At 39.3% G+C, this 15,796-nt stretch overlaps 1 protein-coding gene across 1 annotated transcript in view; it reads right to left on the minus strand.

Annotated features, from left to right (window-relative positions):
* Positions 1-15,796, minus strand: part of ano3 (anoctamin 3) — a 141,455-nt gene that overhangs the window by 54,496 nt on the left and 71,163 nt on the right. The window contains 4 exon segments of the mRNA XM_052480936.1: positions 416-512; positions 1,386-1,520; positions 2,664-2,785; positions 4,987-5,042. Coding sequence (XP_052336896.1) covers positions 416-512; positions 1,386-1,520; positions 2,664-2,785; positions 4,987-5,042 — 410 coding nt within the window.

The raw sequence follows: 15,796 nt of genomic DNA on the forward strand, positions 1-15,796 counted from the left end.
ATAGAATAAAACAGAATAGAACAGAACAGAATATAATAGAACAGAATATAATAGAATAGAATAAAACAGAAGAGAACAGAATAGAATAGAATAGAACAGAATAGAACAGAATAGAACAGAATAGAACAGCATAGAATAGAATGGAACAGCATAGAATAGAATGGAACAGAATATAATAGAACAGAACAGAACATAATATAATAGAGCAGAATAGAATAAAATAGAACAGAATATAATAGAACAGAATATAATAGAACAGAATAGAACATAATAGAACAGCACAGAATGGAACAGAATAGAATGGAACAGAATAGAACAGAATTTAATAGAACAGAATATAATAGAACAGAATTTAATAGAACAGAATGGAACAGAATAGAATGGAACAGAATAGATTTGTGGTCTAATTACTGACCTTTGCATAGACACAGCTGTCACTGAGTTTCCAGGTGTTGCAGTTCTCCTCACACATAGGACACATGATAGTAGTGTTGGCCTCACAGATCTCTTTACTGAAGGGACAGACATAGGAAAACTTCATTAACATTTGAACTAGACATAGAGATCAGACATAAAGAGATCGAAATGTATTAAAGTTAAGGTTAGGGGTGTTAAGTTTGGGTTTAAAGTTACGGTTAGGGGTGTTAAGTTTGGGTTTAAAGTTACGGTTAGGGGTGTTAAGTTTGGGTTTAAAGTTACGGTTAGGGGTGTTAAGTTTAGGTTTAAAGTTACGGTTAGGGGTGTTAAGTTTGGGTTTAAAGTTAAGGTTAGGGGTGTTACGTTTAGGTTCAAGGTTAGGGGGTTAAGGGTGTTAAGCTTAGGTTCAAGGTTAGGGGGTTAGGGGGTTAGGGGTGTTAAGTTGAGGTTCAAGGTTAGGGGGTTAGGGGTGTTAAGTTTAGGTTCAAGGTTAGGGGGTTTGGGGTGTTAAGTTTAGGTTCAAGGTTAGGGGGTTTGGGGTGTTAAGTTTACGTTTAAGGCTAGGCTTAGGGTTAATGTAAACCCTTTCAAATCTGCAGGCTGTATACACAAGCTGTCAGATCAATAACAATATCATTGAGAGTTGTGGGGTGTCCTGACTGGCATCCTAATCTCTTTATAGTGTCATGGCTTTTGACTAGGGCCCATAGGCTCTGTTGTGCACTATCTAGGGAAGAGGGTATCATTCGGGATGCCTATAAGGGCTCGGGTCAAAGGGAAGAGGGTATCATTCGGGACGCCTATAAGGGCTTGGGTAAAGGTAAGAGGGTATCATTCGGGACGCCTATAAGGGCTCGGGCAAAAGGAAGAGGGTATCATTCGGGACGCCTATAAGAGCTCGGGTCAAGGGGAAGAGGGTATCATTTGGGACACAGAAGCTCCGGTATGGTGTGTCCTGCCTGACTGACCTGACTTGGCTGGTGTCCATGGTAAGAAATCCGTAGAGGAAAACGAGGAGACCCACAAGAGCTGCCGGGATCAGCATGCCAGTGTACCAACCCAGCCAGGCAAAGTACAGCCCAATCTTCTCCCCAAAGTAACGCCTGGAGAGGAAAGTCCAATGAACAAGATAAATGAGCAAAAGCTGATCCCAACATGGTCAATCTTTAAATTCAGACGCAGCTGTATTTGCCTGGCAGTCAACAAGTACCTTGTAACCAACCAGGCGTGGCAGTCAACAAGTACCTTGTAACCAACCAGGCAAAGAACAGGCGTGGCAGTCAACAAGTACAATAAAGAGGATAAATTGGCAAAAAAACCCCGACATGGACTGATTAAATTGGACCCCCTAGCGGCAGCAGGTACAGCGTTGGCCCAGTAACGGAAAGGTCACTGGTTCGAATACCCGAGCCGACAAGGTGAAAAACATCTGCCGATGTGCCCTTGAGCAAGGTACTTAACCCTAATTTGCTAAAACAACACATTTCACTGCACCTATCTGGTGTATGTGACAAGAAAACACCATTATTTGACTGACAGGAAATACGTCCATGAATTAAAATAAGTATATTATGCACATATGTCGTGCTTCTACTGTAGGGTTAGGGTTAGGGTTAGGGTTAGGGTTAGGGTTGGACGAGAAAACAATTCATAGAAAGTGAAGGAATTTCACCACATACAAGTAGGTGGTCTTGGATGCACAACTAACCATTTTAATGCATCTCACACCAACATTTTGTCAATAGACCTTCATCAGGGTCGAACGAGTCCAACGAAAAACTAGCAAAAAAAAAACGTCCCGACGAGGCGATGAACTTTTAAACTGGAGCTATTCAGAGTTACACCTACTGTACAGCTGTATTTCAGTTGTGTTAAATGCAGAGAAAATAAGTCCAAATGAACAAGAAACCTCACGACTGGAGTGGACCTCTAAATTTGACTTGTTTAGACCTAGTTGTATGAAACGCAGAGGAAAGAAGTCCAATGAGAAGACAGATCAGCGAAACCTCCCCGGGCCTCCCGTGGTTGTGGGTCGACTTTTACATTGGAACAGATCAGACCTAGCTACTCTATTTAATTCAGAAACGACTCCTGAGAAGGAAAGTTAGCCTGGGGTTTCCTGTGGAGAGGTTTCATTCCTGACAAATGACATGTCTGGAGCCAGAGAGGAGAGCCCGGGCTCATAATACAGACTCCACACACACACACACACACACACACACACACACACACACACCAGTGGTTACCTGATGAGGTCGAGAGGCTGGTACTTGTACCACATGCCCCATCGAGCCCACCTCTCGTACAGCAGGTGTCTGTGGTTCTGGGCACCGTGGGTCTTAATAGGGTGTCTGCTCTTGTATCCACCCTGAAAAAAGAAGTACAGAACACAGAACACAATTAACATGACTGGAAGACAGGTATATAACGACGCCTAGCCTAGTTCATACTGTATGGGGCTGTAGCCAACTCTTCTATAGCCGTCCAGGGACAGAAACAGAAAACGTAGAGAATTCCCACGAGTAGACAGGTTGACACTAGCCTAATCCCATACTTTTGTATCCTCCCTCAAAACAGAAGCAAATAGCCTCGTGTAACAGGTGGAGTTCTGAATCATTCAAAACCACCCGACTACGCCACAGGAAACACACCCAACAAGGGGTATGTCTGGACAGCATTTATACAGTGCAAACGTATTCATGCCCCTTGGCGTTTTTTCCTATGTTGTTGCATTACAAACAGTAATTTAGATAGATTTTTATTTGGATTTCATGTAATGGACATGCACAAAATAGTCCAACATTTGTGAAGTGAAATAAAAAAAATGACTTGATTCAAAAATTATTAAAGGTTTCAAACAGAAAAGTGCATATGTATTCCCCCCCCCCGTTGCTATGAAGCCCCTAAATAAGATCTGGTGCAACCAATTACCTTCAGAAGTCACATAATTAGTTAAATAAAGTCCACCTGTGTCACATGATATCAGTGTATTAACCTGTTCTGAAACGCCCCAGAGTCTGCAACACCACTAAGCAAGGGGCACCACCAAGCAAGTGGCACCATGAAGACCAAGGAGCTCTCCAAACAGGTCAGGGACAAAGTTGTGGAGAAGTACAGATCAGGGTTGGGTTATAAAAAATATCAGAAACTTTGAACATCCCACGGAGCACCATTAAATCCATTATTAAAAAATGGAAAGAATATGGCACCATAATCAACCTGCCAAGGGAGGGCCGCCCACCCAAACTCACGACCAGGCAAGGAGGGCATTAATCAGAGAGGCTACAAAGAGACCAAAGATAACCCTGAAGGAGCTGCAAAGCTCCACAGCAGAGATTGAAGTATCTGTCCATAGGACCACTTTAAGCCGTACAGTCCACAGAGCTAGGCTTTACGGAAAAGTGGCCAGAAAAAAGCCATTGCTTAAAGAAGAAAATAAGCAAACACGTTTGATGTTCGCCAAAAGTAATGTGGGACACTCCCCAAACATATGGAAGAAGGTGCTCTGGTCAGATGAAAAATTGAGCTTTTTGGCCATCAAGGTAAGCGCTATGTCTTGCGCAAACCCAACACCTCTCATCACCCCGACAACACCTTCCCCACAGTGAAGCATGTTAGAGGCAGCATCATGCTGTGAGGATGTTTTTCATCTACGGGGACTTTGAAACTGGTCAGAATTGAAGGAATGATGGATAGGGGCTAAAAACAGGGTAATTCTTGAGGGAAACATGTTTCAGTCTTCCAGAGATTTGAGACTGGGACAGAGGTTCACCTTCCAGCAGGACAATGACCCTAAGCATACTGCTAAAGCGGCACTCGAGTGGTTTAAGGGGAAACATTTATATGTCTTGGAATGGCCTAGTCAAAGCCCAGACCTCAATCCAATTGAGAATCTGTGGTATGACTTAAAGATTGCTGTACGCCAGCGGAACCCATCCAACTTGAAAGAGCTGGAGCAGTTTTGCCTTGAAGAATGGGCTTAAATCCCAGTGACTAGATGTGCCAAGCTTATAGAGACATACCCCAAGAGACGTGCAGCTGTAATTGCTGCAAAAGGTGGCTCTACAAAGTATATAGTTTGGGGGGGTGAATAGTTATGCACGCTCAAGTTCAGTTTTTGGTCTTATTTCTTGTTTGTTACACAATAAAACATATTTTGCATATTCAAAGTGGTAGGCATGTTGTGTAAATCAAATTATACAAATCCCCCCCCCAAATAAATTTTAATTCCAGGTGGTAAGGCAACAAAATATGAAAAATACCAAGGGGGGTGAATACTTTCATAAGGCCCTGTATTTTAATAATTTAGCATCTTCAAAGTGGTAGGCATGGTTGCCTAGTGGTTAGAGTGTTGGACTAGTAACCAGAAGGTTGCAAGTTCAAATCCCTGAGCTGACAAGGTACAAATCTGTCGTTCTGCCCCTGAACAGGCAGTTAACCCACTGTTCCTAGGCCGTCATTGAAAATAAGAATTTGTTCTTAACTGACTTGCCTAGTTAGATAAAGGTAATAAAACAAACGTTTTTTTTTAAAGACTCTCTTATTGAGAGAGGCCAACAATGTTCTTACCTCGTGGGGAGGAAATGCAGCCTCATATGTCCCATTGCCCAGTAACCTATTGATACCTTCAATAGAAGAACAAACACACTTTAGCAGAAGCACTAATAAGAGACTGGAAAGATAAAGTTATAATTCAAAACATATTTATTTCCCTTCCCAAGACTCAAACATGGCTAGACTCCCAAATCACCATTACGCAGCAGCCTCCAATTAGGATTCTATCTAAAACGTCCACAGTTCTAATAATGATTATTATAATGCATTATATAAGACAGAAGCTCAATGATGAGCTAGTTATGTTCGATAGCATTATCCTCCCCCACCCCCTGGTGTGGTGATAAAAGTTTGATTAGGCTCTCAGCCTCTTGCACTAGATAATTGTGTCCTCTGTTCATTTCGGACGGAGCATAGTCTCAGAAATCCTAGACCTAAGGCTAACTGCATTAGCTGGTTATGCTGCAGGAACATTGTTAATTGAGGGAGGAAAACCGTCTCCCGAGGGGAACCTTGTGGATTACGGTGGGTGTCTGTAGCAGGCTAGTCACAGTATAGCCTGGAAAACAAAATGAGGGATATGCTACAAAAAACAGGATCAATGAGTTAGCCAGGTAACTTTGATAAACAACCAGAAATAACAGTAGAATTTTCTGATTCATTAAAAAAGCAAGACATTAAACCATGACCATGTCAAGCGCATCTTTCTAAGAAGTTAAAAGTAATTTCAGAATACTTAGGCAAGTTAGCTGGCTAACTTCTTGATCCTTCTTTGTAATATACCCCTTTGATATGCTTAGTTTCAGAGAAAATCAGCTTGATCACTAGAAGCTGTTGATCGCTTTAAGTGGAAGTGCACTGTACATAGGCCTACGGCAGACTTCCTTTAGCCATGGAGAGATAACATTATTATCAATGGATGAAACGCTGAGACAACGCAGCATCGTTACCACGGAAACAACCACAGACACATAAGATCACAACGGTCAACAAGCAACACTACAAAGAAGGACAACACAGTAAAACAACACAATCAACATAGACATTTGTATTATATTTTTTTATGTCTCACCTTTAAATAATAAACTGTGTTGATTATTTCAATGGAGATATACTGTATTAACGTGCGTCAATGTGTCACTGTATAAAACTACAGATAGTAAGGTTCTCTCTGGTAAAAATACATTTTTATCTCAATCAGACTAACCTGTGTAAATAGATTTGATCTCAATCAGACTAACCTGTATAAATAAAGATATTTTATCTAAATGAGATTAACCTGTATAAATAAAGATATTTTATATCAATCAGACTAACCTGTATAAATAGATTTTATCTCAATCAGACTAACCTGTATAAATAGATTTTATCTCAATCAGACTAACCTGTATAAATAGATTTTATCTCAATCAGACTAACCTGTATAAATATATTTTATCTCAATCAGACTAACCTGTATAAATAAAGATATTTTATCTAAATGAGATTAACCTGTATAAATAAAGATATTTTATATCAATCAGACTAACCTGTATAAATAAAGATATTTTATATCAATCAGACTAACCTGTATAAATAAAGATATTTTATATCAATCAGACTAACCTGTATAAATAAAGAGATTTTATATCAATCAGACGAACCTGAATAAATAAAGATATTTTATCTAAATAAGATTAACATGTATAAATAAAGATATTTTATCTAAATAAGATTAACATGTATAAATAAAGAGATTTTATGAATAAAGATAAACGCAAAATATGAATAATCTGAGAGTAGAAAGTGTATATATATATTGCTATAGGTATCCAACTGTCTGAAAGGTCATTCTAAGTCAATAAGACGACAGGGGGGGATGTCAACAACATTAAGTCCAGACCATTTCTACTGGCTCTCTGCCCAGGATCTCTGCTACAAAGAGTCTCAGAGTAAAAAGGGTGCTGGTCTAGGATCAGTTTAGCCTTTTAGATCAGAACGAATAAGATGACATGGACAGGAGGGATCTGATCCTAGATCAGATTGTGTCAGATTATATGGAGAAGGGGTGACCTGGTCCTAGATCAGCACTCCTACTCCGAAGACAAGACAGATTTTGAATACGTGCCCAAATGATGCCACCATCACATCACCGACACAGATACGCACCTTCCCAGAAGCCCACAGACTGAGAGATCAGTCTCCGGTCATGGTGACCATAATAATTTAGTAGAGACTCACAACATAGAGGAGGAGCTGTTGAGACAATGGAGGACAGAGGACGTCACTAGCAAAACGCTCTAGACAGACAGAAACACTGTAGTATATTGGTGGGGTGTAGGGGCTGTCCTCTCGCGGGTTATATTGTGTTATATACAGACAGACAACACAGTGGCAGACACGTAACTAGAAAAACGCTCTATACTGCAACACATTAGTGGTGACTGGGGACCATTCTATTGGTGGGTTTAAGGGTTAAGGTTAAGGTGACCTCTTGTAATATATAGGAGACTTCACAATAACAAGTGCTTTCTATCATACGAAAGCATGCTTTCACTGTACACACAAACAGGTTAACATACAGACCGATATTAAATAAGAGAGGATGGACATGGACATGGGACAATACATGGCCCAACTATCCATGGAGGCAAGGCAACCTAGCTTGGTCTACCATGCAAAGTGTCTAGCCTGGTCTTCAATGCAAAGTGTCTAGCCTGGTCTTCAATGCAAAGTGTCTAGCCTGGTTTTCCATGCAAAGGGTCTAGCCTGGTTTTCCATGCAAAGGGTCTAGCCTGGTCTTCCATGCAAAGTGTCTAGCCTAGTTTTCCATGCAAAGGGTCTAGCCTGGTTTTCCATGCAAAGGGTCTAGCCTGGTCTTCCATGCAAAGGGTCTAGCCTGGTTTTCCATGCAAAATGAAAGCTAATATAACAATGATATATGCCACTTAGCAGGCACTTTTATCCAAAGTGACTTACAGATTGAGGGCATTGTTGGTATCTAGTCATATTTTTGTTCAATGTAGTATCTAGTAGTAGTATCTAGTAGTAGTATCTAGTAGTAGTATCTAGTCAAATATAGTAGTAGTATCTAGTCAAATCTAGTAGTATTATCTAGTAGTACTATATAGTAGTAATATCTAGTAGTAATATCTAGTAGTATACAGTAGTGGTATCTAGTAGTAATATATAGTAGTAATATCTAGTCGTAGTATCTAGTATTAGTATCTAGTAGTAATATAGTAGTATATAGTAGTAATATCTAGTAGTAGTATATAGTAGTAATATCTAGTAGTAGTATCTAGTAGAAGTATCTAGTAGAAGTATCTAGTAGTAATATAGTAGTAATATTTAATAGTAGTATATAGTAGTAGTATCTAGTAGTAGTATATAGTAGTAATATCTAGTTGTAGTATCTAGTAGTAATATTTAGTAGTAATATCTAGTAGGAGTATCAAGCAGTAATATTGGTAAGAGGAGGAATGTGGAGCTAAGGTAAATGTTCCAGCAAACATTGTCAACATTTTCGTGTTTTAGCCGGACACTACTTAGCAATAATCCTTTAGCATGTCTGATTCAGTGACGAGATCGGTATGTATGTGTGTGTGTGTGTGTGTGTGTGTGTGTGTGTGTGTGTGTGTGTGTGTGTGTGTGTGTGTGTGTGTGTGTGTGTGTGTGTGTGTGTGTGTGTGTGTGTGTGTGTGTGTGTGTAGTTCATCCCTTGGCAGCATCAGGAGTAGGTCTCTGAAAGACAACGTCATCCTCTGATTTCAGTCCTACATTTATGAGGTCACGTGCACGACCGAGGGGATTTGAAGAGGATTTGTCACTTATTTAGCACGCTCTGATCTTATTGGTTTAGGAGGCATAGAGAGGTCACAGTACTTTAATATTACATAGAGCCCTTCAAGGACAAACTCTAATCAGCAAACAAGTAACAGGGCAAACAGACAAGAGGTGTGAATGAGAGGGACAAGCCTGGTCCTAGATCTGTTTGTGCTGTATAGCTAATGCTTTGCCTAAATATCATATCCTATCCAACTCTTATGTCCATCGCTATACAGCACAAACAGATCTGGGATCAGTCTGTGGAAGGGAGAGAAAACAACAACAACATTAGACAGAATGATGGATCATGGAGTAGACTAGAGGATCAGCTAGCATTGGAAGAATACCAACTACAGTGGATTACATTTTAATCAGCCCACACCAACACAAGTCCTGCATTAGAAAATACATTATAATTGCCCCCACAACTACTCTCAAATCCCAGAGGCATAAATAAGTAACAATATCCAAGAGGCATAAATAACTAACCAAAGCCACCAGAAATCACTAACCAAAGCCACCAGAAATCACTGGCCAAAGCCACCAGAAATCACTCACCAAAGCCGCCAAAAATCACTGACCAAAGCCACCATAAATAACTAACCAAAGCCACCAGAAATCACTAACCAAAGCCACCAGAAATCACTGGCCAAAGCCACCAGAAATCACTCACCAAAGCCGCCAAAAATCACTGACCAAAGCCACCATAAATAACTAACCAACGCCACCATAAATAACTAACCAAAGCAACCATTAATAGCTAACCAACGCCACCATAAATAACTAAAGAAAGCAACCATAAGTAACTAACCAACACCACCATAAATAGCTAACCAAAGCTTCCATTAATAGCTAACCAAAGCATCCATTAATAGCTAACCAAAGCATCCATTAATAACTAACCCAAGCCACCATTAATAACTAACCAAAGCCACCATTAATAGCTAACCAAAGCCACCATTAATAGCTAACCAAAGCCACCACTAATAGCTAACCAAAGCCACCATTAATAGCTAACCAAAGCCACCACTAATAGCTAACCAAAGCCACCATTAATAGCTAACCAAAGCCACCATTAATAGCTAATCAAAGCCACCATTAATAGCTAACCAATGCCACCATTAATAGCTAACCAAAGCCACCATTAATAGCTAACCAAAGCCACCATTAATAACTAACCAAAGCCACCATTAATAGCTAACCAAAGCCACCATTAATAGCTAACCAAAGCCACCATTAATAGCTAACCAAAGCCACCATTAATAGCTAACCAAAGCCACCATTAATAGCTAACCAAAGCCACCGTTAATAGCTAACCAAAGCCACCATTAATAACTAACCAAAGCCACCATTAATAGCTAACCAAAGCCACCATTAATAGCTAACCAAAGCCACCATTAATAGTTAACCAAAGCCACCATGAATAACTAACCAAAGCCACCATTAATAGCTAACTAAAGCCACCATTAATAGCTAACCAAAGCCACCATTAATATCTAACCACCGCCACCATAAATAACTAACGAAAGCAACCATAAATAACTAACCAAAGTCACCATTAATAGCTAAACAAGGCATCCATTAATAGCTAACCAAAGCCACCATGAATAACTAACCAAAGCCACCATTAATAGCTAACCAAAGCCACCATTAATAGCTAACCAAAGCCACCATTAATAGCTAACTAAAGCCACCATTGATAGCTAACCAAAGCCACCATGAATAACTAACCAAAGCCACCATTAATAGCTAACCAAAGCCACCATTAATAGCTAACCAAAGCCACCATTAATAGCTAACTAAAGCCACCATTGATAGCTAACCAAAGCATCCATTAATAACAAACCAAAGCCACCATTAATAGCTAACCAAAGCCACCATTAATAACAAACCAAAGCCACCATAAATAACTAACCAAAGCATCCATTAATAACTAACCAAAGCCACCATTAATAACTAACCAAAGCCACCATTAATAGCTAACCAAAGCCACCATTAATAACTAACCAAAGCCACCATTAATAGCTAACCAAAGCCACCATTAATAGCTAACCAAAGCATGCATTAATAACAAACCAAAGCCACCATAAATAACTAACCAAAGCCACCATTAATAACTAACCAAAGCAACCATTAATAGCTAACCAAAGCATTCATTAATAACAAACCAAAGCCACCATAAATAACTAACCAAAGCCACCATTAATAGCTAACCAACGCCACCCTAAATAACTGACCAAAGCAACCATTAATAGCTAACCAACGCCACCATAAATAACTTGCCAAAGCCACCATTAATAGCTAACAAAAGCCACCATTAATAACTAACCAAAGCCACCATTAATAACTAACCAAAGCCACCATTAATAACTAACCAAAGCCACCATTAATAACTAACCAAAGCCACTGTCAATAACTAACCAAAGCCACCATAAAAAACTAACCAAAGCCACCATTAATAGCTAACCAAAGCCACCATTAATAGCTAATCAAAGCCACCATGAATAACTAACCAAAGCAACCATTAATAGCTAACCAACGCCACCATAAATAACTGACCAAAGCAACCATTAATAGCTAACCAACGCCACCATAAATAACTAACCAACGCCACCATTAATAGCTAACCAAAGCATCCATTAATAACTAACCAAAGCCACCATTAATAACTAACCAAAGCATCCATTAATAGCTAACCAAAGCATCCATTAATAACTAACCAAAGCCACCATTAATAACTAACCAAAGCCACCATTAATAACTAACCAAAGCCACCATTAATAACTAACCAAAGCCACCATTAATAGCTAACCAAAGCCACCATTAATAGCTAACCAAAGCCACCATTAATAGCTAACCAAAGCCACAATTAATAACTAACCAAAGCCACCATTAATAGCTAACCAAAGCCACGATTAATAGCTAACCAAAGCCACCATTAATAGCTAACCAAAGCAACCATTGTCACGATGTTAGTAATAATGATGGTCGGACCAAGGCGCAGCGTACGTACAGTTCCACATACTTTTAATGAATAAAGTGAAACTTAAGCAAATACAAAACAAATAAAGAATAAACTAACCGTGACGACAATGCAGTGGGAACAGACAACTAAACATAAACAATATCCCATAACCCACAGGTGGAGAAAATGCTACTTAAGTATGATCCCCAATTAGAGACAACGATAGCTGCCTCTAATTGGGAAACATACAAATCACCAACATAGAAAATTAAACATAGAACCCCACATAGAAAATATAAACTAGAACAACCCCCCAGTCACGCCCTGACCTACTCTATCATAGAAAATAAAAGCTTTCTATGGTCAGGACGCGACAAACATTAATAACTAACCAAAGCCACCATTAATAACTAACCAAAGCCACCATTAATAACTAACCAAAGCCACCATTAATAACTAACCAAAGCCACCATTATTAACTAATCAAAGCCACCATTAATAACTAACCAAAGCCACCATTAATAACTAACCAAAGCCACCATTAATAACTAACCAAAGCCACCATTATTAACTAATCAAAGCCACCATTAATAACTAACCAAAGCCACCATTAATAGCTAACCAAAGCCACCATTAATAACTAACCAAAGCAACCATAAATAACTAACCAAAGTCACCATTAATAGCTAAACAAAGCATCCATTAATAGCTAACCAAAGCCACCATTAATAACAAACCAAAGCCACCATAAATAACTAACCAAAGCATCCATTAATAACTAACCAAAGCCACCATTAATAACTAACCAAAGCCACCATTAATAACTAACCAAAGCCACCATTAATAGCTAACCAAAGCATGCATTAATAACAAACCAAAGCCACCATCAATAACTAACCAAAGCCACCATTAATAACTAACCAAAGCAACCATTAATAGCTAACCAAAGCATTCATTAATAACAAACCAAAGCCACCATAAATAACTAACCAAAGCCACCATTAATAGCTAACCAACGCCACCCTAAATAACTGACCAAAGCAACCATTAATAGCTAACCAACGCCACCATAAATAACTTGCCAATGCCACCATAAATAACTAACCAAAGCCACCATGAATAACAAACCAAAGCCACCATTAATAGCTAACAAAAGCCACCATTAATAACTAACCAAAGCCACCATTAATAACTAACCAAAGCCACCATTAATAACTAACCAAAGCCACCATTAATAACTAACCAAAGCCACTGTCAATAACTAACCAACGCCACCATAAAAAACTAACCAAAGCCACCATTAATAGCTAACCAAAGCCACCATTAATAGCTAATCAAAGCCACCATTAATAACTAACCAAAGCAACCATTAATAGCTAACCAACGCCACCATAAATAACTGACCAAAGCAACCATTAATAGCTAACCAACGCCACCATAAATAACTAACCAACGCCACCATTAATAGCTAACCAAAGCATCCATTAATAACTAACCAAAGCCACCATTAATAACTAACCAAAGCAAACATTGTCACGATGTTAGTAATAATGATGGTCGGACCAAGGCGCAGCGTACGTACAGTTCCACATACTTTTAATGAATAAAGTGAAACTTAAGCAAATACAAAACAAATAAAGAATAAACTAACCGTGACGACAATGCAGTGGGAACAGACAACTAAACATAAACAATATCCCATAACCCACAGGTGGAGAAAATGCAACTTAAGTATGATCCCCAATTAGAGACAACGATAGCTGCCTCTAATTGGGAAACATACAAATCACCAACATAGAAAATTAAACATAGAACCCCACATAGAAAATATAAACTAGAACAACCCCCCAGTCACGCCCTGACCTACTCTATCATAGAAAATAAAAGCTTTCTATGGTCAGGACGCGACAAACATTAATAACTAACCAAAGCCACCATTAATAACTAACCAAAGCCACCATTAATAACTAACCAAAGCCACCATTAATAACTAACCAAAGCCACCATTATTAACTAATCAAAGCCACCATTAATAACTAACCAAAGCCACCATTAATAACTAACCAAAGCCACCATTAATAACTAACCAAAGCCACCATTATTAACTAATCAAAGCCACCATTAATAACTAACCAAAGCCACCATTAATAGCTAACCAAAGCCACCATTAATAACTAACCAAAGCCACCATTAATAACTAACCAAAGCCACCATTACTAACTAACCAAAGCCAACATTATTAACTAACCAAAGCCACCATTAATAACTAACCAAAGCCACCATTAATAGCGAAACCAAAGCCACCATTAATAACTAACCAACGCCACCATTAATAACTAACCAAAGCCACCATTAATAACTAACCAAGCCACCAAATTCTAAATGATAGATGTCCTCATCTTTCCTTCCTTAGTTTCTAGAGAGCCAAATGGTATTCAACAGAATATCCCCAAAGGATTTGAAACAGCAAGCCACGTGACGATGCATACACAGATAAACGACACAAGTTCAAACGAGACAAATGTGATCAGCAGGACAGAGGAAAACAGAAAGAAGACAGACAATTCATACATTTCACTGTATAAGCTAATGCCTTCCCTTTTTAAATGTCTCGATCATTGACCTGTATAGAGTATAATGTATAGTAGTACTGGATATAGAGTATTGGATATATAGTACTGGATATATAATATTGGATATAGAGTATTGGATATATAGTACTGGATATATAGTACTGGATATAGAGTATTGGATATATAGTACTGGATATATAGTACTGGATATAGAGTATTGGATATATAGTACTGGATATATAGTACTGGATATAGAGTATTGGATATATACAGTGGGGCAAAAAAGTATTTAGTCAGCCACCAATTGTGCAAGTTCTCCCACTTAAAAAGATGAGAGAGGCCTGTAATTTTCATCACAGGTACACTTCAACTATGACAGACAAAATGAGAAAAAAAATCCAGAAAATCACATTGTAGGACTTTTAATTAATTTATTTGCAAATTATGGTGGAAAATAAGTATTTGGTCACCTACAAACAAGCAAGATTTCTGGCTCTCACAGACCTGTAACTGTTTCTTTAAGAAGCTCCTCTGTCCTCCACTCGTTACCTGTATTAATGGCACCTGTTTGAACTTGTCCAAAAGACACCTGTCCACAACCTCAAACAGTCACACTCCAAACTCCACTATGGCCAAGACCAAAGAGCTGTCAAAGGACACCAGAAACAAAATTGTAGACCTGCACCAGGCTGGGGAGACTGAATCTGCAATAGGTAAGCAGCTTGGTTTGAATAAATCAACTGTGGGAGCAATTATTAGGAAATGGAAGACATGCAAGACCACTGATAATCCCCCTCGATCTGGGGCTCTACGCAAGATCTCACCCTGTGTGGTCAAAATGATCACAAGAACGGTGAGCAAAAATCCCAGAACCACACGGTGGAACCTAGTGAATGACCTGCAGAGAGCTGGGACCAAAGTAACAAAGCCTACCATCAGTAACACACTACGCCGCCAGGGACTCAAATCCTGCAGTGCCAGACGTGTCTGAAGTTTGCTAGAGAGCATTTAGATGATCCAGAAGAAGATTGGGAAAATGTCATATGGTCAGATGAAACCAAAATATAACTTTTTGGTAAAAACTCAACTCGTCGTGTTTGGAGGACAAAGAATGTTGAGTTGCATCCAAGAACACCATACCTACTGTGAAGCATGGGGGTGGAAACATCATGCTTTGGGGCTGTTTTTCTGCAAAGGGACCAGGACGACTGATCCTTGTAAAGGAAAGAATGAATCAGCAAGGGCATTGAAGATGAAACGTGGCTGGGTCTTTCAGCATGACAATGATCCCAAACACACCGCCCGGGCAACGAAGGAGTGGCTTCGTAAGAAGCATTTCAAGGTCCTGGAGTGGCCTAGCCAGTCTCCAGATCTCAACCCCATAGAAAATCTTTGGAGGGAGTTGAAAGTCTGTGTTGCCCAGCAACAGCCCCAAAACATCACTGCTCTAGAGGAGATATGCATGGAGGAATGGGCCGAA

The sequence above is a fragment of the Oncorhynchus keta genome, chromosome 26 (assembly GCF_023373465.1).
Source record: "Oncorhynchus keta strain PuntledgeMale-10-30-2019 chromosome 26, Oket_V2, whole genome shotgun sequence".
Taxonomy (NCBI): domain Eukaryota; kingdom Metazoa; phylum Chordata; class Actinopteri; order Salmoniformes; family Salmonidae; genus Oncorhynchus; species Oncorhynchus keta.